Source organism: Phaethon aethereus, assembly GCF_964289735.1.
Source record: "Phaethon aethereus genome assembly, chromosome: 19".
In the NCBI taxonomy this organism is placed as follows: domain Eukaryota; kingdom Metazoa; phylum Chordata; class Aves; order Phaethontiformes; family Phaethontidae; genus Phaethon; species Phaethon aethereus.
This window is the reverse complement of record NC_138595.1, coordinates 3,854,034-3,881,220: the sequence shown is the minus strand read 5'-3', so window position 1 is coordinate 3,881,220 and position 27,187 is coordinate 3,854,034. Positions and strand designations below refer to the sequence as shown.

The 27,187-nt window shown below is 42.9% G+C and overlaps 3 protein-coding genes across 3 annotated transcripts; 2 read left to right on the top strand and 1 right to left on the bottom strand.

Annotated features, from left to right (window-relative positions):
• Nucleotides 1-1,826: 1,826 nt before the first annotated feature.
• Nucleotides 1,827-15,163, bottom strand: SKA2 (spindle and kinetochore associated complex subunit 2; the record flags this gene model as incomplete). Its single annotated transcript, XM_082008465.1, has 7 exons — nucleotides 15,107-15,163; nucleotides 7,446-7,535; nucleotides 6,540-6,716; nucleotides 5,165-5,251; nucleotides 3,735-3,774; nucleotides 2,694-2,826; nucleotides 1,827-1,953 (listed from the first exon to the last, which is right to left on the bottom strand). Exons 1-7 carry the CDS (start codon nucleotides 15,137-15,139, stop codon nucleotides 1,827-1,829), a joined length of 687 nt encoding a protein of 228 aa, XP_081864591.1. The 5' UTR covers nucleotides 15,140-15,163.
• A 1,341-nt stretch (nucleotides 15,164-16,504) lies between these two features.
• PRR11 (proline rich 11) lies at nucleotides 16,505-20,138 on the top strand (the record flags this gene model as incomplete). Its single annotated transcript, XM_082008445.1, has 9 exons — nucleotides 16,505-16,614; nucleotides 16,991-17,144; nucleotides 17,690-17,812; nucleotides 18,114-18,374; nucleotides 18,513-18,611; nucleotides 19,124-19,233; nucleotides 19,342-19,401; nucleotides 19,487-19,583; nucleotides 20,070-20,138. 9 exons carry the CDS (start codon nucleotides 16,505-16,507, stop codon nucleotides 20,136-20,138), a joined length of 1,083 nt encoding a protein of 360 aa, XP_081864571.1.
• A 997-nt stretch (nucleotides 20,139-21,135) lies between these two features.
• On the top strand, nucleotides 21,136-26,668 carry SMG8 (SMG8 nonsense mediated mRNA decay factor; the record flags this gene model as incomplete). The annotated part of the gene is made up of 4 exons (XM_082008394.1): nucleotides 21,136-22,843; nucleotides 23,504-23,649; nucleotides 24,055-24,930; nucleotides 26,471-26,668. 4 exons carry the CDS (start codon nucleotides 21,136-21,138, stop codon nucleotides 26,666-26,668), a joined length of 2,928 nt encoding a protein of 975 aa, XP_081864520.1.
• Between the last annotated feature and the right edge of the window lie 519 nt (nucleotides 26,669-27,187).

Here is a 27,187-nt window from a genome sequence, read left to right as displayed (position 1 = left end):
GGCCGCGGCTCCAACAGCGGCGGGCTCTCCCCAGCCTCTCTCCCTACCGCGCTGCCCGGGGTGGGAAGGTTTAGGAGCCACCGCGGAGGGACTGCGCCCCAACCCCCCGCACCCGCCGGGCCGGGGCCATCTTGGCGGGGAGCGGGGCGGCTCCTCCCTCCGCGAACCCGCCCTGCGGCCGCTGAGGGGAGGCGGGGCGCAACCGCCGCACCCTATTGCGCAGGCGCAGCGCTGGTCTCCCGCGGGCCTGTGGCCGCCCTCGCAGCAGCTGTTGTAAGCGGCCCGGTCGCTGCTCGGGGCCGGCGCGGGGCCGTCAGCGTGGCGCGGAGGGCCGGGGGCTCACCGCGGGGGTCATCGGCGCTCCCGGGCCGGGAAGCAGGCGAGAGGGGCCGAGGCGGCAGCGCAGCTGAGGAGGCTCCCGCCGCAGCCCGGCTCCGCCGTTATTGCGGCAGCCGCATGGCACCGCTGAACACAGATGAACGCGAGAGACGCTGTTGCTTTCTCAGACGAATTTGGGTTTCGAGACAAAAAGCTTTGCATTCAGTTTTTCAGTGCTGACGACAGATTTCGGGAGTAAGCGCAAGCAAGGCAGCGCTAAAGAAAATGTAGCTGCAGGGAGGGATTTCCACAGCTCGCGTGGCTTGAGAAACGGGCGGTGACTGTCCTCAGGGCTGCAGCTACAGTTTCTTCCCCACTCGCAGGTATCTTTAATTATTTGAGCCAGATTTCGCTAATTAACACCGTTGAAGGTAGTGAGAGTAAGGATCAAGTCTTGAATTGAAAATGATCCACTTGATTAATTTGATTACATATTAAATCGGTTTGTGAAGTGATAGCAACCTTGTAGGTAAAGGGCACTGCCAGCAGCAGACCTCATAAAATCAAGTTACCCTTGCCCTTGCTCCCCCTTTGATAAACAACCTGTTCCTTTTCCCAAACTCTAAACAGACCAACCAGGTCACCGATGGTTGTGGAAATCAGCCTGTCCCTTCCTAGGGGCACTAGTTTGAATTTATCGCCTTTGCCATCATTTCTCACAAAAAAAATGTAGGAACTTAATAAAATTTCAGGTACCTTGCTCTCTCAAATTAGGCTGAAATAGACATAAAAACATTAAACTTAAGAAAAATCCCTTTTTTTGTTTTTAACTATGAGGGCGATCAAACATTGCAACAGGTTGCCCAGAGAGGTTGTGAAGTCTTTATCCTTGGAGTTTTTTCAAGACACCAGCCTGAGCAACCTGCTGTAGTTGACCCTGCTCTGAGCAGGGGCTTGGACTGGACTGGACAATCTCAGAGGTCCCTGCCAACCTCAGCTATTCCATGAGTCTGCAATTTTGCTGGACTGTAAAAAGAAAATACCAAGCCAAGACAGCTGACATCAAAGGAAAATTAAAGAGGTCATGGACCAGGTTCAGGGGTTAAGGCAGGGCTCACGGTCAGGAGTCATGTAAACAAAAGCGTAATAAATCTATGGCCTCATCTCCTTAGCTTTCATCATTTATTCAGGAATGTTAAGTACAATTAAGTGGCTCGGGTTATTTGGCTTAGAAACCCACTGAGGAATGTAAGCAAGAATACGGAAGCGTCATGTGGCTAACAATACTCTTCAAAAATGCATCGGCTGTAGTCCTATATCTAAGATACAATACCAATGCTTTTTTAACTCTCCGATGTTAAATGTTATAAATAGAATTTGTATACATTAACAGCTTTCCAACAGTAGACTTGTAACTCCTAGACAGCAGAGAAATACTTGCTTCTTAATAATCCAGGAGCTATGACCGAGATGCTTGTGTGTCAAATGGGAACGGACTGAGCTTTCATTTACACAACTAATTTAACATTTCCTTGTTTGTCAAGTTCTACCACAGCAAGTTCTTTCAAGATTCGTATTCTTGAGTCAGTGGCTTTCATATTCATCTTGTTCATCTGTGAAACACTCAGTGCTGCTCTGTAAGACAAAAGCAAACTATTTAGCAAAACAGGGTATTGAACATCAGATCCAGCAGAAAAAGGCTAAAAAGCACATACTGTTGAATGAATTATTTTTGTGACAGCTCTAAATCTCGTGCTTATTCAGATTCTCAGCAGTTTTTCTGTGCTACCTCAAACTGAGAGCAGTCACTTGCTAATCCGACCTTAAGGTTAAAGACGCAGAATTCCTGAGTTAAAAACTTCTTATTTTTAACATCAGCCTGCAATAAATCTGCAGCATGCATCCCAGACAGGGGTGAGAGCTTGAGGAGGCAGGAGGGGTTGGTACGGGTAGGGCAGGGTTCAGGGGTCGTAGTTTAGCATCAGGGCTTTGCTTTTCCACTCTGGATGCAGATTCTGAAAGCTAAAAGGGTTTGGCAGCATGGCTGTATCAGCAAAACTTGCCCAAACAGACCCACTTTTGGACATCTGTGCAGTGAAACCAAAGTGAAAAAAATCTGTTTCTGAAGAACCTGACCTGCAGTTTTGAAAATGATCAAACCATACAAGCCATTTTTATACAAATTAATTTAGGGGGCTTTGTATGATGGCCTAACATTTTGGGGTGTGTGCCTAACCAGGAAGGATGTAGGGGAATAAAATCAAATTATGAAGTTATAATATAGCAGTGAATGGTTAACTACCTGTTTAATTTGAAAAGGTTGAATTTCTTTACCGCTTACAAAATTCTTACTAATGGATGGCTTTAAGTCTTACCTGTTCTTATTTACAATGAAGTGGTTAAATAACTCCCTGTAGAAATTGTTCAAGTCTGCTAGTTTAACAGTACTTCTGATACTCCTTGGTACAGTCATAAGTACTTCCTCAGTCAATGGTTTGAACTGCAATTCTAAAAAATTGGAAAAAGAAGATATTTGTTTCTTTAGAAATTAGGCCAAAGATAGAAAGAACTTTCATTACTTTTTAAGAAGGCCCCTCAACGGGTCTAAAGGTCACTTTCCAGCAAGAGGAAGGAGAAGAGGAAGATATTCTCTCCAAACTGTCATTATATCTGCAGACCCAATGAAAAATCATTCAGTTAAGATCTGATGTGGATTAACAAGTTTGGTGTCTCAATGAGTAGTTGGTTGTTTTGTTTTGTTTTTTAAAAAAAAAGAACTAGAAAAATTCCTTTCTATAAGTAGGGATAACTGGATTAAGAAAGAGCTATTTCTATGATAAGACTAGTACACCATTTTTTCCAGACCATAAACACAACAGTATCCACTTCAATCCTACCAAAAGCAAGAAAAACTCTCAGACATGGGAACTATATGTGGAATGTAACTGAGTCAGTTTCTTATATTAAAGTCTAAATTCTTCACATAAAAGTGTATGTAGTTACTAGTGCTTGAGAATGGAAACAGTGAATTTACCAAGCATCACAGGCTCTGTTTTTTTTTAAATGACAGTTAGGTCTCAGCCTATTCCTACTTACTGTGAGATTTGCCCCTACTGTACTAGGGGTAATGCAGCCCTTATTTGTCAGCTGACGTTATTTACAATATCTGCCCTTTTCAGAAAGTAAAACAGTTTAATTCATTACTCCCTGGATTCTAGATGGTAAATTCATATGCTTAAATAGTACAGAACTATTGGAGTTCAATATTAGAAATGGAACTCTTGAGAGATTGATACTATTCACAAAGCTTACTTACTGGGGCTGGGTATGTGGGGGGATCAGTCAAGGGGAGGGGAAAAAAAAAAAAAAAAGAAAAAAAAAGAAAACAGCAGGAAGATTATTCTTTCAGCACATACCTTCAGTTGAGCCAGGGACTGCAGATTCTGACCAAAATGGCTAAAAATAAACAAGAGATAACATCAGGATTTGTTGGAATTTTGTTTAGATTTTTTTTTTTTACAATTTCATTTTTTGCACGAGTAATTACATTTTACCATTGGATAACCAAGGATCTTGCAGCCACTGAAGTCAACAGCAAAATCTTAGGCACTAAACAAACCATGCTTTCAAATAAAATTAAGAGGCACAGAAAGATTTATATGCAAGGCAGACGAGCCTGTTCAGCTTTCTCCATTACATTCCGGTATGGATCTAGCTGAAAGCACTGCACATGCAGCAAAGAAAAAGATGGTTTTCCTATTCCCAAGCAACCTTCAGAGGCTGACGGCTCTGACAAGCTGAAGGTAGCTATATCTAGCTCTCCTCGGCCAGAAGTACCAGCACTGATGAAAACATCCCAGGACCTTTGTGACACCTTTCCATTCTTTCTGCTTGCAGAAAACACCTTCAAAACACATTCAGTGACAACATAGCGATTGATACCAATTACACTGGCCTCAGTAGCTGTAGGATAGAGCTACATTTTGCATTGGGCCTATTTTATGCTATCTGTATCTTAAGTGCTTTAAAATTAAATAATGGCAAGACAGAAATTAAGAGTGTTTATCAAGGTAGGAGAAGATATTTGCAAACAAAGAGTAAACGAAGCTGCAAGATCCCAGACGGCTTTCATGCAAACTAACCATGGCAACAAAGGGACAGAAAGCGAGGCATTCTTTGACAGAAGAGTAGTGGGCAGTGAGCAGACATGTAGAAAAAGATATGGACAAGACGATAATTACACTTCATGAACCTTCTTTAATATTTTGCTTTTAAGGTGAGACCCAGACCAAATCTTCACAGATAATTATATTAGAAGTTTGTGCTTTGAGCAGCTATGGGAGAACATCTAACTTTATAATAAGTTTTAGTTTAGACCTATGTTCAGCTGCATTACAGTTAGAATATACTTATTGTTACTCATATTCCAAAACTTATTTAATATTTTACAGGAAATTAAATTTCTCTCCATTTTGATACACATCAGTGAATAAATTACATTCATCACTCCCACCCAAAGGCTTCTTATATAATGAGTTAACAGAACAACAGGATCGACAAAAGCAACCAACTGCATCTCTGAAAAGAAACATAAAACATATCCAATTGAAAAAGGGGAACAAAGTCTTCCATCAAAGCAAATTTTTCCTTTGTGGACAACTGAATTGGAACAAATCATAATGAGTATACAATAAAAAGGAAAAGGTTTGTTAGAAACTTCAGTCCCATTTCTGAAAAATTCCATTCATTTGAGAGGTATTAAGTCACAAAACCAGCCCTTCTGACTTCAGTTGAGCTACTTAGGATTAATGGTTTCTGGAATACTGACACTCTGTGGCCTAATTACCTCTTCGACTAGCGATTCCATTTCTTTAACAGTTTGGCAGGTTAACTGCTGTGCTGCAGTCTGTTCTTCTTCTGAGAGAGGTAAGCGCTAGGGAAAAAAAAAGACAAACACAGAGGACTCTTGATAATTTCAGTTCCTAGGGTGATGATATTTACAGAAGAACTCAATGTTTGTGTAGCCTTTTTTTCATGGAAACTAATAGTAGACTCCTACTGTCCTTCAAATTAAAGTAAGTTTACAAGCTAAGTATTTCTGAAAAATCCAAACCTAATATTCCTTTAACATCAATACTATAAATGATTCAATGGAAAGAACATAAATTATTCAATAAAAAGAAGTATTTCACCTAAAGACTTACATTTTTCCATAACACTTTAATCCATCTTTGGTTTAGGAACTATACAAAGTACAAGAAAATCTTTATCTAAAAGGTCTAAATATAACTCAAGAGTGAAGAGTCTTCCACTTTAACAAAATCCAAATATCCTTGGAACACAGGGAAAGAAAATATTTTTTCCTTTCTGTGACATATAGCTACTGTCTGTTAAATCATTATGCAGTACATTTGATCTATAAAGACTTACCAGTAACTTGGCTAGAGCTGTTCACAATCTTGAGGCACTGTCATACGAATGTTAAAATGAGAGACAAGATCTGGGAATATGTTTTAGTCCCACTAGTTCTGTCTTTGTCACTAGACTATCTTTAGACAATTAGCTTTTTTAATCTAAATCACCTTATTTGTAAAGGGACAAAATTAATGCTTTCACCACCTCTTCAAAACTGTAATGAAGCAGTGTCTGAAGACCACATAGGAAAATGTGTTGTTTGTTGTTGGGTTTTTTAAATTGATAGATATTATCATACTGAGAAAAACTTACTTCTTTGCACTAACAGTAATTCCACTGCATATGTTATAATGTGTTGGTTTTAACTTCCGCACTTTAGGCAGTGAAAATACATTTGCCATTTAAAAGCTTTTTTTCTTTTAAAAATTGTTTTAATTTTCTAATTTCTTTAAAGGTAGCTACTTTTAAAAAATGTCAGTATAGAACTGGGATACAGCTGGGCACAGAGGCATCAATTTTTATGAAACTATTCAAACCTGTGTCACCTTATTCACACTATTATGGTATTACTTCAACTCCAAAACTGAATACCGCTAGCCTAACTGTTATGTGATGAATCAGGGTTTTGATTTACAAAAAAAGCTCCAATCTTGCAAACATTTCTTCTGGTGAACAGTTGTCTTATCTTCTAAGAGTCTACACATATAACAGTTTCCAGTGAAACTACTCACCATCTACATAACGGTTACACAAATACATATTCATATACAGGAGTGAGACCCAAGTGAGTAAAATGAAAAAACTACCTCAAGATCAGTATGTTGCTGCAATGCCTGAACCATCTTCATTGTGTTCTCTAGAGCAGCACGGATGCCCTTCATGGATTCTCTCTGCTCTATGGAAACTTTTTCCAGCTGCATACATAAAGTTTTATAACGAGATTTCACCACTGAGAGTTCTTCCAAGAGAGCAACTGGATTTTCCTATGTAGAAATAAATGTACATTTAAACTATTTAAGAAGAGAAAATTAATGTGGCCACATACCAGTTAAAAGCATAGGCATTAGAGCCACTAAAATACAACATGAAAGAACCGTTTACAATGAAAAGCACAGCTGTGAGCATGTTTCATCTATAGATTTAATTCTTCATAAGCAAAAATTATAGATAGTGTTAATAAAACAGCACAGCAAATACAGGAGGATGGATTTATGGTGTTGTTGAATTTTAATGGCTTTTCTGAGTTGGAATAAATTATGCACTTCTAACTAAACCAATTATTTTTCCACGATACGTCACAATATACATGGATACAACAGCTTATTTATAAAATCATTTACATTATGCCATTTATTGTTTTCCTCTTCCTCTCATCTTTCCCCCAAATCTGAATTTAGTCATTGCTTATTAGGAAGATTATCTTTGATCTCAGTGCAAGGGTGCATTTTAGCTCAGATTGGAACCTGTCTCTTAAATTCAGTGTTAACACTACTCACTTCTCAAGGCAGAACATGGGAGAATTTCACTATACCGAGAAGTTAGGCCAGTTGTCTTGATACATGATACAAGAAATGTATAATAATAACAACAACCAACTAACAAACAGATAAAAGAACAGCCACATACATTTTAGGGTTAAAGAAGGTTACCCATTTATTACCAACTTTATGCAAAATGCAGTAAAATGTATTAATTCAATCTGAAAATACTACCTCTGCTGCTGGATTATCAGGAAGACTTTTCATTATTTCAAACTCCAGTCTGTGTTGAATATAATCCAGATCAGATTCTGCCTTCTGGAACTAAAACACTTAAGATCAGCCACAGTATATTAAAAAACAAAAATTGCAGACAAAACCCAACCATTCGCCTTTCCTGTATTTCAGGAAAGCAGAAGCCAGATGCCTCCATTTTACAGGTTCATGTACTATAAAAGTAAGTTTTCTATTCCTCCAATCTATTCCATTAGTTAATGTTTGCCAATTATGCTGACACACTTCTAGCCTGAAAAATATAAAGCAATAAGCTTTCAGACTTTAAACATAACCATTTTCCTCTGATGTATAAGAATTAAATGTGTGTACACACACATATATTAACTTTATCTTCTTTCCATTTGCCTAACCCAAATTACCAAAACGTTCTCTCTGAATCTTGACATTAGTACCTTTTTCATGCAGCTCCCCACAACGCATGGAAACATTTCCATCTCTTCCTATGTTATATGTGCCCTTGCAATGCGAAACATACCCAGATGAAGTTTTAAAGCAGCACACCAAAGAGATAAGTTCTATCACCAGAAAAGAACATGCATCTTTTTTAAACCGATCTCCACTGGATGCAGGAGATGTTTGAATTTTTTTGCTGAGATATTAGCATATTTTCTATAATTTTTTAGAGCTTTTTCTTGGCTAGTTGCTTCTCTTTTTAAACATTAAAAGCTCTGTTAGCAAAACTGCAATACTCAGTTATTTACACAACAGAGATTATGAATAAGTGTTCAGGATCCAAGCATATCAACAGAGATTTTATTATTAATTATATTAGGAATGAATTCTCTCAGATGGGTGTAATACCCATCACACATTTTATTATTCCCCAATAAACCAGACTGACAAATAGACAATAAAATTGATGACATCATTATTTCTTTCCTTGGGATAAATAAGCCACCAGAGAATTATCTAATTGTCTTGTGAAACAGTCTGCTGATAGCATTATTACCTAATTAATTATAGTCTGCAATTTTAATATCTATTAAGGAATCCTGCCTTAAAGAAAGGCAGTTTTCCCAGTTCATGAAAAACTCATAAATTTCTTAACGTGATAATTTGGGGATTTTACAGTCACAGAAGAGAATGATGAAAGCAAGTTAAAAATGCTTGTCACTTACTTAACTTGGTTTTTACTATTTATATTAAGATTAATCATGAGGTAACCAGTACAGCTTTTTAAAGGATCAGAACAAGTCTTTGTTAGCTGTATCCGAAAATACTAACGAGCAGTGCTATAGTGGTAGCTAAAGTGACAAACATCAGTAGCCTTTGAATGTAGCCTGTAGTCAGGCCTGGATACCAAAATGATGTTTATGTTTTAAACATCAGCCTTGGCATCCACCTAGAGGAACTGCCATTAAGACCTCTGAGGATCTGGAACTTCAGATAGCCTAAAGGAATAGTGTCCAATCCAAGATACTCTACAAGGAAAATTCCCTTTCTGACATAGTGAAAATGTATGATTTCATACACATACACACCTTCAGTAAATTTTCAAAGAGTAAGAAAAGGAAAATTTTCTTTTTCTCTTAAGGAAGATAAATCTAGTAAAGACCTTAAGCATCTATAAATCAAAGAGAAAGTTTTCACCTGTTACGCCCATGACTTAACCATCTGCCCAACAACACTCCTTCACACATTTACCCCAGAAACCAATGATGATAAAATGTGAGAATAAAATACTTTTTATTACCCTGTGTATTTTTAAAGAGTTCATGAGGGATTTTTTCCTAGCTGCTCAATCATTTCTGGCCTCTTCCACCAGCAAGTATTTTTAGGTTTTAATTTCTGGGGGCAGGCACCCCCAAAAGATTGGTTTTTGCTTTTCTCCACTCCTTCATCTGATTATTAATTATTGGGAAAACAGACAATGAAAATGGGTGGCTTTTAAAATTATCCATGAAGCTGAGTTCCTGAAATATTCAATATTGATGATTTGAGATTTACAGAACGACAGTAAGCTGCTAATACCATGCTACTACTATGATTCAGGACATCCAAAATTGAATGTTGAAGCTGAATGCTTATCCATTGTGTGGCTATAATTAAGATTTGTGCTTAATGAAAATATTAACACAGTTCAGTATCACTGCTTTCTCCTGAAAGCAGGCTAACTCTAAAAGAAACAAAATTTGTTATCAGCAATTTCAAAGTATGTTTATAAGCACTGCCATATGTTCCTCCATTATGATCCATTTTTATTTTATAAGTATTTGTTTCTTGCTGTATTTCAGGAAACATACATGGGCAAAAATCTCACCTGGATGTTATAGCTTAGGACCCTTCCTATGATAAGTATTGTACAACAGTCACACAGAAAATGCAGTTTTTGAAATGTAAATTTTTAATTTACTCACAAGCTTAGAAGAAAGTGTTAGAAACTCTGAGGCAAGACTCAAGCCATTGCTGCGTACTCTGCTTTCAGATGCTTTGACAATACTATTGCACTGCTAGCTGTAAAGTACAGTAGTGCAATAAAGTCAGAGCATTCGTTAGCAGCAAGAATTCTGTACACATAATCAATACACTCAAAATATGTATTGGAAAAAACAGGTCGAGTCAGATAGTGGTTTCTGTGGATCATGGAGAATTGGATAAGGTTAATGTTCACCAAGTCCTGATACAGACACACAAGAACTCATATCTTTCAAGGCATTATTATTATTATTATTCATAATCCCTGTCATTCCACTGACCAAGAAGGAAAAAAAAGGAGAAAAAGACCCAACAAAACACTTAACAGATCTGTCAGAAATTCAATTTCAAAAAATTTGCTGCTGTTTTAACTGGAAACTACATTCCCAAATTTATTTATTTCTTAGATTTGTATTTGCAAGCAAAGATTCTAAACTGCTGTCAGACAGATCTTCTTAAACTTCATTACAGGGAACATTTTCTGGACACCAGAGTTTATTCTTCCCATTTGATGGTGTTCAATCTCTTTAAAATGCACTCAAACACACACTCATTTCCCAACATTGTGGGTGTGCATTACCACATGCATGTTAGAGCACCATCAAAGTGGGGGTGTATTTCATAAATCTCAATAAAGGTATTTCTTTCTAACAAAAACAGTAACTCCACATAAAAAGTTTGAGAACTCTTAGGGTTTTGAGGCTCCAAGATTCTTAACAAGAAAATACAAACTAACAGAGGAATAGAGTGGAGCGATATGGATGATTGCTGATGCACACGGCGCAACAACCTGAGTCAACTCCACACCTGTAACATTTCTCTAGAACACATTATAGGAAATAAGAATACTACACAGTGTTCCTTCCTCTTTGTAGGGCACTTATTTCTAAGGAAACACACACATAGAGCTGATGGCATTTGTCATTTAAAAGACCAGTGAACATTTCTCCTTGGCAAATAACTACAAGACAATGAGTGCAAAAAAACCAAACTTGTGGCAATTCCATTTTACAGTTGTTTTTCAAATCACCTTCTGGTCTCAGATATATAGTTGTGACATTTGACAATAATAACAACAACAACAACAGAGTAATGCAGATAGTATTGCTGGCCAATGCCCTTTTAACATTGCACTGCTTTTTGTGCATGATCACTAGTAGTACAACATAAAAAGGGCACTGGACAGACACTATTCAAAGAAAAAATTAGGTCCACTATACCAAAAAAATACAGAAATTAACTAAATTGCTCTGAATGAAGCACTCCCAGCTCATCTGCCAGTTTATCCATTTGTTAGCAAATTTTACAAAATGGATGTCCACAAAATTTCTCTCAGTGACGTTCATGCTGGAAGCCACTAGCTCACTATGTGAAGTTCTGAGCACTAAAGGTTAATGAAATGGTTGTTGTACAGAAGGATACATTTATCACCAGCAACTACCATGTACTGTATTTTCATTAGAGGCCTGAGTCTGTGTCTGTTGAAACTGCTGGAAAGATCTCCAGTCACAGTCTCCAGACTTCAACAAACACTTGTGCAGCACAGTCTCAGGTGCCTAAGTCCTAAAACACAGCACCCAGTGTTCTTACTTAAATTGTTAGTAAGTCAGCTTTACAATCTTTTGCATAATGAATCTCATCTTATATTGTAGATGTTGTGGTTCATTCAGCTCTTCTTGTTATTGTACTTTGCACAATAGTCTCAAATAACCATCGATTACCTAGGTTTTTCATATACATTGTTCTTTTTAAACTCCTACAAATTAGCTTATCCCTGGTTCCATGAGACTAAAATGAAGCTTTCCATGAAATGCCTGTCAAAACCTCTGGGGAAATAAGAAGTGTGATTTTATCACACTTCTGTGGAGAGAGCTGACTTCACAGGAAATCCAGGAAGAAGAAACAATAAGCAGAAGGAAAAGCAAGAGACACAAAGCTGCAATATGAGAGACATAGTTGCCAATGTACATGTTCTGATTAACATAAACTATTACAAGGAAAAAATAACACACTTTTGAATGAGGTTTGGATAGAGGAAATTAGGAAGTGAAATTGTTTGAGGTATATTTAACAAATCACCCTTTTCTTAAAAAACAAAACAAAAACCCAAAAGAAAACAGGTCAAGATGCAACTGCCTTGTGCCACCCACCCAACAGTTTTAATGGAAGGCAGCAACAGGCATACTATCTCCCATCTTCTGCTAGAAGAAATTAATAGAAGAATCAAACAGGAAAATGTAAGGCTAGCAGGGCAAAATCAAAATCAGTTTGGTTTTCAAATGGATTACCCACATGATTTGGGGTAATTAGAACAGGGTAAAAGAGCAAGCTGTAATCTCAAAACCTTTGGAAGTTGTTATGCACCCTCTGTGCAGATAACTGACCCGAACGAGCCCTCCACCTTGAAATTATTTGTGCAATGATCATTTTGGTCTATTTGTAAAAATCGTAAGACAGTGTCCCATTACAGTCTTCTTCCACTACCATATATACAAGTCCCTGCTAACTTTAAGGGGGCCAAAATACCTCTCTGACTATTTACATGTCCCAAAATGAGAATCACTTGAAAGTAAAACTTTCAATAAAACACATAAATAAACCATAACATTAAACAAATAAATAAATATCAACATCTAACCTAGGTATCTCTAAACAAATTTCTAAATTATTATTTCTAAACTAGGCTTTAAAAAAAATAAACCTAACAAAAGATATGGGGAGATCAAGCTTGCACTACAGGCAAGGCTGATGTTTTGAATTTGAAATTAGAATAACTTCAGAGCTCTGACAAGAATGTAGTATGTCGCTGAATTAAAATACCGTATATTATCACCACTGTAAGTATTCAGTATGATGACTGCAGTTCAGTAGCTAAAGGGGACCAAAAATAACACCACCTCCTCAAAAGCATGGTTTCTTCAAAGAAAAAACACCACACCACCTTGTTTCTAAAGTGCAGTAAAAAACCCGAGAATTAGGTAGGATAGCTTGAATTCTCTGATCTCTCAACTGATGCAGGTATTTTGACATTTATTCAAATTGTTGCTTTTCATCTCTTAACAGAAATAGCATTGCAGCTTAAAATACTCAGAAGTGTCTTACTATTGCAGTGACATGCAGGTCACTCGCTGAGGTGACAAAGGCATGTTACATCAAGCTCACATTTAAACAACTTTCAGCCAGTTGTTTCTTTTCAGACAACACACACTTGCCCACTGTTCCTAATGCTTTAGGGGACACATTGTGCTGGTGCTGCAGAAAAGCAACTGAAGAAGCAATGAAGTCAGTAAAAGTAAACTAAGCAAGTTTAAGCACAGGCCATTAAGCAGCACAGCTATTTTGTGTATTAAAGTCTAGCACTCACTAGGTTAAGGGACAATGTGGAGATACAATATTCCCTACCGTGTTGTCCCAGTGCTCTTCCTATTCTTAATTTCTCCTGAATATTTCACTTTGGTGATGTTACTGTGTACAGATAAGAACTAGCAGACTATTAAACTAATTTTTATTTAGTTCTTAATCAGAAATTGAAACCGAGATTGCCAGAGGAGGAAAAAAACCCCAAACCAAAGACAAATTTATTGTATTATTTGTCATTGTATTGAATAATGTACTTTTTTGTCCATGAGGACACTTGTGGTTTATCAATTAAGTTACCTAACACTGCTGCTAGGACAATTAAAATTACAAAGAACTTCTGGAAGTTTCCAAGCAAAAAACCAAAGGAGCATCGCATTTTGGAGAATTATGTCAGCTACAAGCATTTTAATTTGTGTAAGGATTTAAGAATATAAGTTATATTATCTATTAAGCATTTGGATGCATAAAATATTCCCAAAGCGTTTTAACTAACAAAAAAGTGTAAAGAAGATTACATTATATAGAAGGAAAAACGAAGATCAAGATTTGAAGGATGCCACAAGCAACTTGGCTGTTTAAAGAGAGTTTTCCAGTGCCTCTCAATATGTGAAAGCATAGCATAGCTCTTTTTTTTTTGTTTGTTTGTTTTGCCTTTTCCATGATCGGGGCAGGCAGAAAGGCGGCTATTACATAAGGTAGCTCCGGCTTGCTTTCAGGGGCTGGCCCAAAGAGCGCTGAAACGAAGTTAAACTCGGTGAGTAACTACGCGAACTTGAACGGCTGCGGGAAAAAGCCACCCTCTCCTCAAGACTGGTTACACCCCAGGCCCTGCGAAGAAAGCCGGGCCGCGAAGGGCCGCCGCACTCCTCCCGGGGCGCCGCGGGCTGCCGGCCCGGCCGAGGGTCGCGCTGCCGCCGCGGCCCCCACACGCCCCTCTCCTCAGGGCGAGCGGCCCGGCTCCGCAGCGCCTGCCCGCGGCGAGGCGAGGAAAGGCGAAGCGAAGTGAGGAGAAGCGAAGCGATGGGGGCGGCTCCCCGGCTCCTCTCCCGCTGCCAGCCCCGCTCTACCTGCCCCGGCCGCCCGGGCAGAGGAGAAGCGGAGTCCGAGGCGCGGCACCGCCGCAGCCCCCGGCGGGAAGCCATCCCGCCGCACCGCTCTGCTCCCCGCCTCCGCTACCGCCGTGAATGAAACAGCCCAGCCAGCCTTCTTCTCCCCGACCACCCCCCGCAGGGAAAATGGACCAGCCCAGGTGAGAGCTCCACCCTCACCCCCCACCGACAGAAAATGGACTAGTCCGAGAGCGCTCCGCTCTAGCACACCCCCCCCCCCCACCGCGACGGGGAAATGAAACGGATCGGACCGGTCCGGCCGCGCCCTGCAACAGCCCCGTTTCCCCCACAACGGAGAGCTGTAAACGCGCCCGGGACTGCGCGGAACCCGCCCTCCCTCCGCCCCAGGTGAGAGGGAAATGGCCGGGCCCTGCCCCCGTGCTGAGGGGGTGAACGGAGCAGCACCGTCAAGCCCCGCCCCCTCGAGGAAGGTGGGGGGGTGGTGGGAGCAGAATGGACCGGCCCGGCCGAACTCGCCTGACCCGAACGGCGGGAGGCGGGCGCCCCATCGAGGGCCGCGCGGGCTCCGCTCAGGGCCCGGATGGGGCGCGGGCGCGGCTGAGGGCGCGAGGGGAGAGCGGCCGCCCCCAGCCGCGCCCGCGCCCCCCTTTCCCTCCCTCAGACGACAGCCCTGTGTCCTCCGAGGCGCTCTCGCCGCCGCCCCGCCGGCCCCCGGCCCGGCCGCCTCTCAGCCTGGCCGCCGCCCGGACTCACCATGGTCTCGAGCCTGGTAACCGCCGTCTCCATGTTGAATAGTTGACATTCCTCAGGCGGCGGCGGGGAGATACCCACCCCCCGCTCCGCAGGATGGGAGAGTCGGCCACCCCCATTGGGCAGCTGTCACTCGCCGCTCGTCTCCCATTGGCTCTCCGCTGACAGAGAGCGCTCGCTATTGGGTCGGGAAGAATGTAAACCCTCTCCGAGGTAGAGGGGAGCCCATTGGTTGGTAGAAAAGCTGCAGGCAGTGATTGGCTGGGTGGGGGGGCGCCGCGAGCCGCCATTGGTCCAGAGTGGAATCTAGCGGTGATTGGCTGGAGTAAGGAGTGCAAGCGCTGCAATTGGCGGGAAGGGGAGCGGCGGATTAGCTGCGATCCGTCTCCGGTAGGGCAGGGGAGCATCGGTCACCTCCTCCGGTTCCCTTTGGTGGGTCGGTGTTCTCCCACATTTCAATCCTATTGGCCTTTCCCGGCCGAGCGGGGTCCCGCAGCTGATTGGCGGGGCTGAAAAACCTTTATCCAATGGCGCGGCTGAACTCCTCAGTGCGCCCCAGGACGGGGCGGGGCAACTCTCGGCCCGCCATTGGCCCTCTTCGCCGCTCCCTTCGAGCTCGGGCCCGCATCTGTCCAGCGACCAATCAACAGGCAGGTAATACGGGCAGTGGGCGGGGGACGGCAGAGAGCGGCGCTCCCATTGGCTGCGCGCGGCGCGGGGAGCGGTTTGAATCGGCGGCGCCGGGCTGGGAGGTGAGTGGCGGCTGAGGGGGTGCCGAAGGGGGGGGGGGGGGGCAAGGTCGCCCCTTGTCACCCGTGACACCCCACCACCACCAGCCCCGTCTCGGGTGGGCCGGTTGTGTTTGAGGGTCCACCCGCTCCTCAGTGGGGGTTCCCCGGAGAGCGAGGAGTTCCCCTCCACGCGGGCGCAGGGAGGCTGCTGGGCGCGGCGGGGGTCGCGCCGCGGCAACGTGCGGCGGTTGCTGAGGCAACGCTTGAGCAGGCACCTACGGACAGGGAAGTCCCGGGCCCTCTTTCCTTGGTTTCTTCGAGTCATTTGCCTACGTTCTTCACCAACGTAATTTCCCCAAACGGCACTATTTCAAATGCGCTTCAGGATAAAGAAAAGCTGTCGACAAAAGCGTATATAAAATGGTACTTTTTACGTTGTTCACCCCTCTCATGTACAAATACATTCCAGTGGATCATAGGAACTTGAGAGAAGAAGGTATTTTTTATCAGTTGTATGAAATGCTTCTAGCAAGACAACTGTGAATAACTTCTGACTGGATTTTTGAGATCCAGTCAATGTTCTTCCCTACCTGTTTGGTGATAGCTCTGTCCCCACGTGAAAGTGGGTACATTTCTATACATTAATTTAAATGTGTGATTGTTAACAGTGATGGCGAAGTATAAGAAACGCCGACGAAAACAGAGAGCCAGAGCAAAATTTCTACCTGAAAAAAAAGGAGATGCTTCAAACCCCCAGGGCTCAGGTTGTTCTTCTCCATGGTAAGAGGCTCAGTTTGAACTTTTCTTTTTAACACAATTTCTGGTCCACTGTTTGCTCTGATACGTCATGGAACTGATGCAATAGAATTGTGTTTGGAGCCTGGCATGGATGCTGTGGAATTCTTTCATCTTGTATATCTTCTAGTACTCTGTCGTTAACTTTAATGTGCAGGAAAAGCAATTTGGATAAAAATGTGTTGTAAATACAGGATTTTTTTCCCCTCTTTATCAAGATGTATCTTGTCTTTCCTGGTCTCTGCTCACGTTCACACTGCCGCTGGTTGCTTATGATTTCCAGATGATTGGTGAGTTAATGTTTTTAAAGGCTGAAGTGATAAATATAATCATGGCCTCATTCTGAAATGTTCTGTCCCAGGTCAGCAGGTGATCTTCCTCTGAATACATCAATTGTCCCAAGCCATCTGTCCTCACTCTGGTCATTAGCATTGCCCAGTGTAAAAAATATGGTAAAACCCTTTACGACAACTGCATCATTTTTGTATTGTTGGTGCCAGAACACGGTTGCACAGGTAAGTTTTCTACCTGTCTATTTTTGCCAATGCATGAGGTTGTTCCTAGCGCTCAGAGGCAGGATATACAGTCAGATTTGAGAACTAAGCTGTAAATTTACGTTTGTTGAAACAATCTAAAGTATATTTTATGTTTACTGTCAAAGGAATAAATATGAGAAGACTGTCAAGGCAACTGTGGACATTAAAGGCATATGTGCAATTAGAGTTTTTTTACTGGAATATCATTTGGATTTGCAGTGACAGAGAGTGCAGTCTTTCTTTCATAGCAGAAATGATTGTATGAATTTTTCAGGTCAACTGTGAATTATACTTTAGAATTCGTAGATGAAGTGAAAGTTGGTTGGGGTTTTTGGTTTTTTTAGAAACTCATTCCTTGGATTCCTGCCAAGGAAATATTTGGTAAAATTTTGTATCTTTGTGTTGTGCTTTTCCATTGACTACAGTGAGAAGACCTTGCGATCGAACTTTCTATAGTAATCATAACCCTGTCTCTGGAAACCTAACTTGGTGAAAACACTTACCCAGTTTCTTTTTATGCTTAGAGTTTTAAGGTGGTTAAAGACACCATATTTCCATCACAAATCTACTTAAGGGAGTTAAATGCGTTCAGAGAGCAGCTGGAAAAGTTGGAAACTGAATTTTCCAGACTACAAGGAACACTCCAGGTTAGTCTCAACCCCAGTGGGGTCGGGTAACGTTTGCTCGTGTAAGCATGTAAGGAACTTGTGGTCAGTGCATGTAAACTGAAATCTTAAGAGCGTCTTGTTGGACATTGTTTCACTTCTTCTAACTTCTTAGCGTTACTAAACTGCAGTTACTTCGTAGCTAGAGGGAACTGGTTTGCTAGTGAGCCTCCTAAGAGACTTTTTATGGTTTTCTGGATCAACTGAAGCCAGAACCTTTGTTCTCTGAAATTCCATCTACTTTTGCCAGTGGATTTAATATTCTCTTATATATTGTTTTCAGATGAATGGAATTGCAGCTTTGTCTTCAGAAAATTCTCTTTGTCAAAGGTGTAATAAACCAGTTCTGGGTGCTCCTGTACAAATGCAGACGGGCCCGCCACCATCAGTATCTGGGCCTTCCGCAGTACAGCTGCAGCCTGTATCTGCACCCCCTCCATCTCTTCCTCCTCCTCCTCCACCACCACCACCACCACTGCCCCCACCAAAACTGCCTCCAGCACCTCTCCTCCTCAAATGGGGCAACGGCTCTAAAGCACTTCTGGTAGGGAGTAAGAAGGTTCCTCTATTTTTTCACTCATGGCTGGGTTCTTTGGACCTGGTTTCATCAGGAATGTGTGTCTTTGTGAAAGCTCAGTCTCTTGTTGATCCTAATTTCCTTTCCAACCACCCTTGTTTTCAGGAACCATCACTGGAAAAAGATGGGCCGATGCAGATCACTCTCAAAGATCTCCTGAATGTAAAACTGAAGAAGACGGACAGCAACCTGAGAATGGACAAGGTAAACCAGAGGACACATGGATAAATGGATGATGGTGTATCACTGGAACTGGTATATTGCCTGCAACGCTTGTCTTAGCCCCTCATAGAATTTTTTCAATAGATGAATTCTTCTCCTCCAAAAACCCAGTGATCACCTGTAAGTAATCCTTCTAATTCTGCACCTGGGCATTTGAGGTGAAGAATTAAGTGACTAACTCCAGTCTTGGCTGGCATGCAGGTCAGTTCTTCTAATTTTACATTAAGGGCATGTAGCTTTCATGTAGCTTTATGTCTGTATGTTATCAATGGATTTTAGGCTTTCTTTTGCCTGGCCAAAATCTTGTTTGCAGAAGTAGGTTTTTTTAATAAATAAACGTATTTTTGTCTAAGGCACATTAAAATCTTAATTATTCAAAAAAGCATAAAACTGATTAACAACAGAAGTCTTCCAGAGTATAAATATTAAATAGATTTAAGGTCAGTGAGGCCTTCTAAAGTTTATTTGTGATAACATTTATTTTCTCACTTCAGGCAGAATCACCAGTGAGGCCACGCAGGGCATTAATTACAGTCTCAGATTTACAGAGTGTTAGCCTGAGACCTAAATCCAAGCCATCAGCTCACGTTACAAACCCCTTAATGTAAGATGCTTTCTTCTTTTCTTTGATAGTAGACTTTCCAGTTCTAAACGGTGATTAATGTTGTTTGCAGAGTGGAAAATGTTTTAACAATTTGTTTTGTTCTTTCAGTACACCTCCTAAAAATCAGTTAGATCTTCGAAAACATCTGAAGAAAGTCAATATACAAAGGTAAGTTCCTTTCTATTCTCTTGTTTTGTTTTTCTAGAAAAAATAGAGAACTAATCATAACTCCCCTTGTTTTCAATCTTTTCAGAAGTCCTGGTGGCACTCCACTAAATAGTAAAGAAAACATTGAATTTGGGTCTGGGTTGACACCAATAATGACACAGGCACTACGGCGCAAATTTCAGGCAAGTCATGGTGTTTCTCTTTTTGGAACGATAAATTGGCTTTAAAATCCATAGAATTTCATACTGATTTTTTGCCCTACAGTGCAGTGCCATTGGTATTTATTACACAAGTTACAGACTCTCCATAATTCTCATCCAAAAGCCCTAAATACCCACAAATAAGCGTGCTTGTTTTACTGATTCCCATATTAATGATAAGGAAACTGCAGAATGGAAGTGCCATTGCCTGTCTTCCAGCAGGTTATTTGACAATGGTATGAGGAAAAGCTGCTTTTTTGATGGCCATTCTAGTGCATCAATGCACGCTCTGGCTTCATAGTTCCAGTTTACAGGAGAACAAAATCTGAGGGTTAATAATGTCTTTTATTTCTTGCTGTGTCTGTTTTATTTTATGAATGTCAGTTAAGAATTACACTGTATTTTGTCTTGGTCATAATTAGTACTAAGTTCATCTTCCAAGATCTGGCCTTTTTCTTATTTTGACAGTTGGCTCATCCAAAGAGTCCCTCACCAGCCCGGCTGAGTGCTGCAAGCAGCTTTGATGAACAAAAGTAGGTTTATGGAACAATGTATTTTTAAGTTGTGGTCAGGAAACCACTTGAATCTCATTTTTCTCTCACTTAGGCACATGTATTTGTAAGTAAATCTAGTGCATATGAGAATGGGGCATTACGGCAGATTCCTGCCTTTTAACGGCTGCATCTATTGTGTCTCAATCTGGTTGCATCTTCTCTGTTAATGGAAAAAAAAAAATTAAATTTCCTGTGTCTTTTGATACCTGGCTGCTGCTGAAGCACAGACTATCATGTTCCCAGCACTGGTGCTGCTTGTAATATAAATTGCATGTGTTTGCTGAAATTCAGTATTGTTTTTACTTTTTTTTTTAACAAAAAATATCTTGACAGTAATTATACACGCTCAGAGAAAAGCATCAGTTCAGCACCCTGATGTTATTAAAGTGAAGGGCTGCAAGTTTCCACAAACAATTGAATTGTGTCATACGTTCTTACCCACATAATTGCAGTGTGTATCGCTTTTGGCTGGTGTTGGATCACCTGTCGTGTTAAAAGACCGCACCGCTTAAAGATGAGTAGCTGACACCCGTCTTTAGAGGTCAAGTTCACCAAGTGCTGCCGCAGTGCGCGGGCAATGGGCCCATACCGCAGCATCAGGTCAGGACGGGGACCTGCTTTCGCCAACCTTTGAAGCCTCTTTCCAGAGGGATGAGGCTAGAGGGTGAATCCTGGCACGGTGGTGGTGAGCCGGCACTCCGGCATCGTCCGCCGGGCGCTGCCCTCCCTGCCTGCCCTGGGCCCTTCGGGGCAGTCGTGGCACCCCACAGCCGAAACCCTGGGCTGTCGGGAGGCTTCCACGGCTGATAGCGCGGCTGTTCACCGCGGCTACCACGCCGCCTCACTGCCCCGGGCTCGCCGCGCCCAGCGCCGGCCTCCGCCGCGCCCAGCCACCTCCCTGGGGCGGGGCTGCGCATGCGCGGGCGCCGGGGCGCCTCCGTTTCCGGGCGGGCGCGGCGCTGGCGGAGCGCGATCGGGCCATGCCGCTGCCGGCGGGGCCGCCCGGAGCGGCGGCAGGAGCCATGGGGTCGGCGGTGGGGCCTGTGAGCCTGCGGGAGCTGTTGCTGTCCGCCACGGCTGCCGCCGAGGGCGGTGGCGCGGCGGCCGCCGGCGATGAGGAGGTGTGCGTGGTGGGCATCTTCGGGAAGACGGCGCTGCAGCTGTGCTCGGAGAAGGCGGCCCTGGTGAGCACCGTGTGCGACCGGCAGGTCTTCCCCCTCTTCGAGCAGGAGGACCCCGAGCTGGCGGACGGCGCCCCGGGGCAGGAGGGCGAGCCGGCGGCCAAGGACTACAACCAGCTGCAAGCCTACTACAGCCAGGAGAACCGGGTGCTGTACCTGGTGCTCACCTCCATCTGCGACACGCCGCAGCTGCTGCGGGCCTGCGGGGACCTGGCGGCGGCCGAGAGCAGGGAGGCCGGGCCCGGCCACCCCTCCGGTGGCCCGGCCCCGCTGCCTCATGCCGAGGCCCACGAGTTCTGGAAGCACCAGGAGAAGCTGCACTGCCTGAGCCTCCTCTACCTCTTCTCTGTCTGCCACATCCTGCTGCTGGTGCACCCCACCTGCTCCTTTGACATCACCTATGACCGTGTCTTCAGGGCACTGGATGGGCTGCGGCAGAAGGTCCTGCCCTCCCTGAAGGCTGCCATCAAAGACTGCCCAGTCGGCAAGGAGTGGAAGCTCAACTGCAGGCCATGCCCTCCACGCCTTCTCTTCCTCTTCCAGCTCAACGGGGCCCTGAAAGTGGATCCCCTCCCGAGCAGGGGCCAAGACCCCTGTGGGCACCTGGAAAAGCCACCCCCCAAAAAGCACTCCCCCAAGAGGAGGTTGCAGCATGCTCTGGAGGACCAGATCTACCGCATCTTCCGCAAGAGCAGGGTACTAACCAATCAGAGCATCAACTGCCTGTTCACCGTGCCTGCTAACCAGGCCTTTGTGTACATTGTGGCTGGTGGGGCCCAGGACGGAGATGATCCGGTGGCCATGCTTCTCGACCAGCTCAGGAGCAACTGCACCATGAGAGAGACCGACTCTCTGCTGGCTCCCACCCTGTCGGGACCCAGGCGGTATCAGATGATGCGGCATGGCAGGCAGCAGCTGTCCTTCCATGCAGAGAGCAGCAGCTCCAGCTCTTCTGGACAGCTTGTGGACTGCACCCTCAAGGAGTTCTTGTGGCAGCATGTGGAGCTGGTGCTCAGCAAGAAGGGCTTTGATGACAGTGTGGGGAGAAACCCGCAGCCCTCTCACTTCGAGCTCCCAACCTACCAGAAATGGGTTGCTGCAGCTTTAAAACTCTATGAAGTTACCATTGAAGCCAAAGATGATGACCCGACCTCACTCACTGGGGAGCTGAGCTCAAAAATCATGGGCAGCATCAAAGTCTTGGAAGGCTATTTAGATATAGACACCAAGTTCTCTGAAAACCGTTGCCAGAAAGCTCTCCCCATGGCCCACAGCGCCTATCAATCCAACCTGCCCCACAATTACACCATGACGGTCCATAAGAACCAGTTGGCACAGGCCTTGCGTGTGTACAGTCAGCATGCCCGCGGCCCAGCCTTTCATAAGTATGCCATGCAGCTTAACGAGGACTGTTACAAGTTCTGGAGCAATGGGCATCAGCTTTGCGAAGAGCGAAGTTTAACTGACCAGCACTGTGTGCATAAGTTTCATCTGCTCCCAAAAGCAGGTAAAGCAGCTCACTTGTAATTGGGTTTCATGGTTTAATGTTGTATCTGCTTTAAAATGGCTTGTCTTAGGCTGAAAACAGTGACTTTTGCATGTTTATAGAAGATGAAAGCTTGTCAGGTTTAAAGCTTCATCTTTGTACAGTGGGATTAATGATAGTAGAGCTGTTGTGCAAGTTTCCCTTATGTTGAGTAATGTTCAGGAGTGAGTGCATTGTTAGTATAACTTTGATTTTAGTAGTAACTTTGATTCCGCCTTGCTAATTAAAGATATTTCACTGGAGTCCTAACAAAAGATGTATAAGAGAACAAAAGTTCGCTATGAAGTGTAAGTGACACCCCCCCCCTTTTTTTTTTAAATAGCTTGATTGATGTCAGTCAAGGAATAGAAACTGAGTTACATTTATTGCAGGCAGAAGAACTCTTTATGCCTTTTAGGAAGAGATGGTAAAAACAAAGAAGATTCAATTTAGTGGTGTAACCTACACTGGAACTTCGTATTCAAAGTGGGAAAGGGGGGGAGTTGCTTGGCAAACTAGAATTACTGGCAAATAATTTTGCATCTGTATATAGCAAGGAGGAAGCAGTGGATGAAGGGAATTAAAGAATCTGTAGAAAAGGTGAGCGATTTATCTAGGGTTTGATTTGACTATTGCTTTCAGGGGAAAAGCCAGAAGCGGACAGAAATCCTCCAGTTCTGTACCACAACAGCCGAGCTCGTTCTACTGGTGCCTGTAACTGTGGAAGGAAACAAGCTCCTCGGGATGATCCCTTTGATATCAAAGCAGCTAATTATGACTTTTACCAGGTAACTATTAGGTCTCTATTTTTGCTGCAAGCAGTGCTTTTGCTTCAGCAACAAAGTCTGTATTCTGAAGTGACTAAAGTTTCCTCTTAACGTTATCAACTTGTAAATGTTGCTCGGGGAGATATTTCTGTGAGAAGAAATTGTTTGTGTGATGGGCAAACCAAAGTGGGCAGTTCCAGTCTTCACTTGTGCATGCACACAGGAGCACCTATTTACACGTCAAGTGTGTTGGTTCATGTGAATTTTAAATCCATCATGTCTGTGGGCTGTATTCCCATCCCTGCTTTGGTTCTCACGTAATGCAAACCTCTTGAATCTTGATTGTAGCTGTTGAATGTTATGACTCTGAACTCCCTCATCTTAGAAAGGGGAGATAGAAAGTTAATCATGTTTTGTTTCTTGTAGCTGCTGGAAGAAAAATGCTGTGGGAAACTGGAGCACATCAACTTTCCTGTATTTCAGCCAAGCACACCTGATCCGGCACCTGCTCGGGATGAGTCATCACCGGCCCCTCCTGAAGGCGAGATTGAGAAGCTTAAAGAAAAAGAACCTCAGACTCAGGGAGAAAGCACAGGCCTGAGCTTGGCCCTCAGCCTGGGTCAGTCGACGGGCAGCTTGGGCACTTACCCTCCTGAGGCCCAGGGTGGAGGGGAGAATGCAGAGAGTCATGGGCAGAGTGGGGACTCCAAAAGTGAGAAAAGGCCAAGCCTGGTCGATCGCCAGGCATCCACAGTTGAGTACCTCCCTGGGATGCTCCATTCTAATTGCCCCAAAGGTCTTTTGCCCAAATTCTCCAGTTGGTCACTGGTTAAGCTGGGGCCTGCTAAAGCTTATAACTTCCACACAGGCTTAGATCAACAAGGCTTTATCCCAGGAACAAACTATTTAATGCCCTGGGACATTGTCATCAGGACAAGAACTGAAGATGAAGGAGACTTAGATACCAATTCCTGGCCTGCGCCTAACAAGGCTGTTCCTGGAAAAAGAAGTGCGGTTGTGATGGGAAGAGGAAGACGCAGAGATGACATAGCTCGAGCTTTTGTAGGATTTGAATATGAAGACGCACGTGGTAGGAGGTTCATGTGTTCAGGGCCTGATAAGGTCATGAAAGTGATGGGAGGGGGGCCGAAGGAATCCGCCATCAAAGCCCTCAATTCTGACATGCCGCTGTACATTCTGTCATCGACTCAGGGACGAGGACTTAAGCCACATTACGCTCAGTTCATGAGGCTCTTTGTGGTGGTTCCTGATGCTCCACTGCAGATCACGTTAACGCCTCAGGTAAGAAATGGAAGAGGGAATCCGGGAACTCCAGAGAAAGGATTGGTTGTTGCAACATTAATTGCAGGACTAGAAGGCACAAGGGTGATAGGCACAAAGTGTGTCAGAGGGATGCTGCAAGAAACTCTTTCCAACTCAAACCAACTTCAGTCACGTTCTCTCGGGCAGCAGTTGCCAAAAGTACCGGTTCTGTAAACGGGTTTGGGTTTTTTATGCTTAAAGATTGGCTTATGCTTTGTACTTTGTGCAAAGTAAGTTTTAAAAAATATTTTATCAAGGATGAATTAATAGCACTCCATACTGTAATAATTGCTTCTTTTTAAAAAGATAACCAGTGAGTAATGACTGTGTAAGAATGAATTTATCATTTTTAAATGTCATAGAGAAAAGCAGTGAGTATTTATTACTAGTGACTTTTTGAATTGAGGAGGTGAAAAGGTGTTGGTTTTTTTTAAACTGGAGATTTTTTCCCATTTTCAAATGTGTATTTTTAAAAATGGAGAAATAGCTCCATTTATACTTTCTTACTTTTTAAGGTAGTAGAATATGAACAAGTGTATCTTCTTTCAATTACTGCTCTATGAAATAATGTGTGCACAGGAATGCTTAGTTTTTATTAGACTATGGCAAGAAAATTGGTGTTCATTGTATAGTAGTGTCCCTGAGTAACAACAGTCAGCAGAAAACACATCTGTATGAGTTAGGGAGGAGGCGGATTTGGGATGTTTTGTAATCCTTCCAGGTGTTTGAGAAGTGCCACAAGATCCTTAATGCTGAATCACAAACCAACGAAATTGGCTTCTTTTATGGGACACCTTCAACTACTCAGATGTGAACCTGCTTTATTTTAGAAGTTAAGGGAAGAATACTGACTGAAACCTGACACCAACACCAAAATTTCAATGTGGTTTGCAATTTATCATGTTATTGTTTGGAACTGAGGCAAGAACTGAAGGTTCAGTTTGTGCTGATACTGAGTTTGCTCTTTGTTCCTGGCTTACACCTGTATCACAGCTTTTGACTCCTAAGGGTGTGTTTTTATTTGGAAAATCCATTATGCTTTGTGTTGTGGGTTCTACACATCAGTTTCTTGTCTGAATAAGATTTTCTGAATCTTTTAATATGAATTATACAAAAACTATATTAAACATTGCTAAAATTGTTGCAAATTCATATTGATGTAGAGTGAGGTAATAGCTCAGGGATATCTGTGCTATGGTGTTGAAATCCACTGTTAACACGGGGTTCGCTACTGCCTGAGAGGTGAATGCCTTGTGTTTGTATTGTGGATCTCTTTGGTAGGACCTAATCTACAACCTTAAATTCAGCATCTTCACTGTGATAAAATGGGAAGTTCATGGATGTCTCACAATAAAGGCGCAGTGGTTTCCTGGAGTGTGCTAAAGTAGCTAAGAGCGTGGTTGTAGGCAGGGCTTAATAGACTTCCTTGGGTTCAGTTTGCTCTTAAGTTTGGTTGTTTTGGGTTTTTTTTTAATTCTAATGATATTTTGATTATCAGCTTATTTCCTTTTCTTTCCAGGTTCAACCAGGGCCACCACCTTGTCCTGTATTTTACCCTGAGAAGCAGGAAATAACCCTTCCATCTGATGGACTCTGGGTGCTTAGATTTCCTTACGCATACGTGACAGAACGTGGGCCCTGCTTTCCTCCGAAAGAAAGCCAACAATTAATGAGTTACAAAGTTCTCCGAGGAATACTGAAAGCGATTACACAATAAGAATTATTCTGGTAGACTGAGTTTAGTTTAAAAAGACTTATCTTTCATCCAAATCATGGCTTTTCATTCATGTTTGTTATCCAACAGCTATCACGGTGATCGTGTGAAGCCGGCTGTATTTTGCTGGAACAGAGTGAGATTGAAAACCAGGTCTGATATCAAAGTGGAGAAAGGAATCAGACACACGTAAATTTTCTGTTTATTAAATCTTCCTGTAAAAAAATAAAAGCTGGTTATGGCAATATACTGAGCCTGTATTATTAGATGCTTTGATGATAGTGCTTTTCTCCATGATGTCTTTCTATGCACATATTTAGGAGTATTTAAAAATTATCATTGCCTGAAATGAAGAGTTTCCTTTGTCACATTGAGGCAATGATGGGCAGAATCTTTTCTCTTTTTCTAAACAAGCTATTTCTATGTAAACCATAGATGCTTTTAATACGGTGATGTGAGAAATTGTTTGGCTTCGATCTTGTCTTTTGGGGGGGGGGGGAAGGCATTGCAGCCCTTATTTGT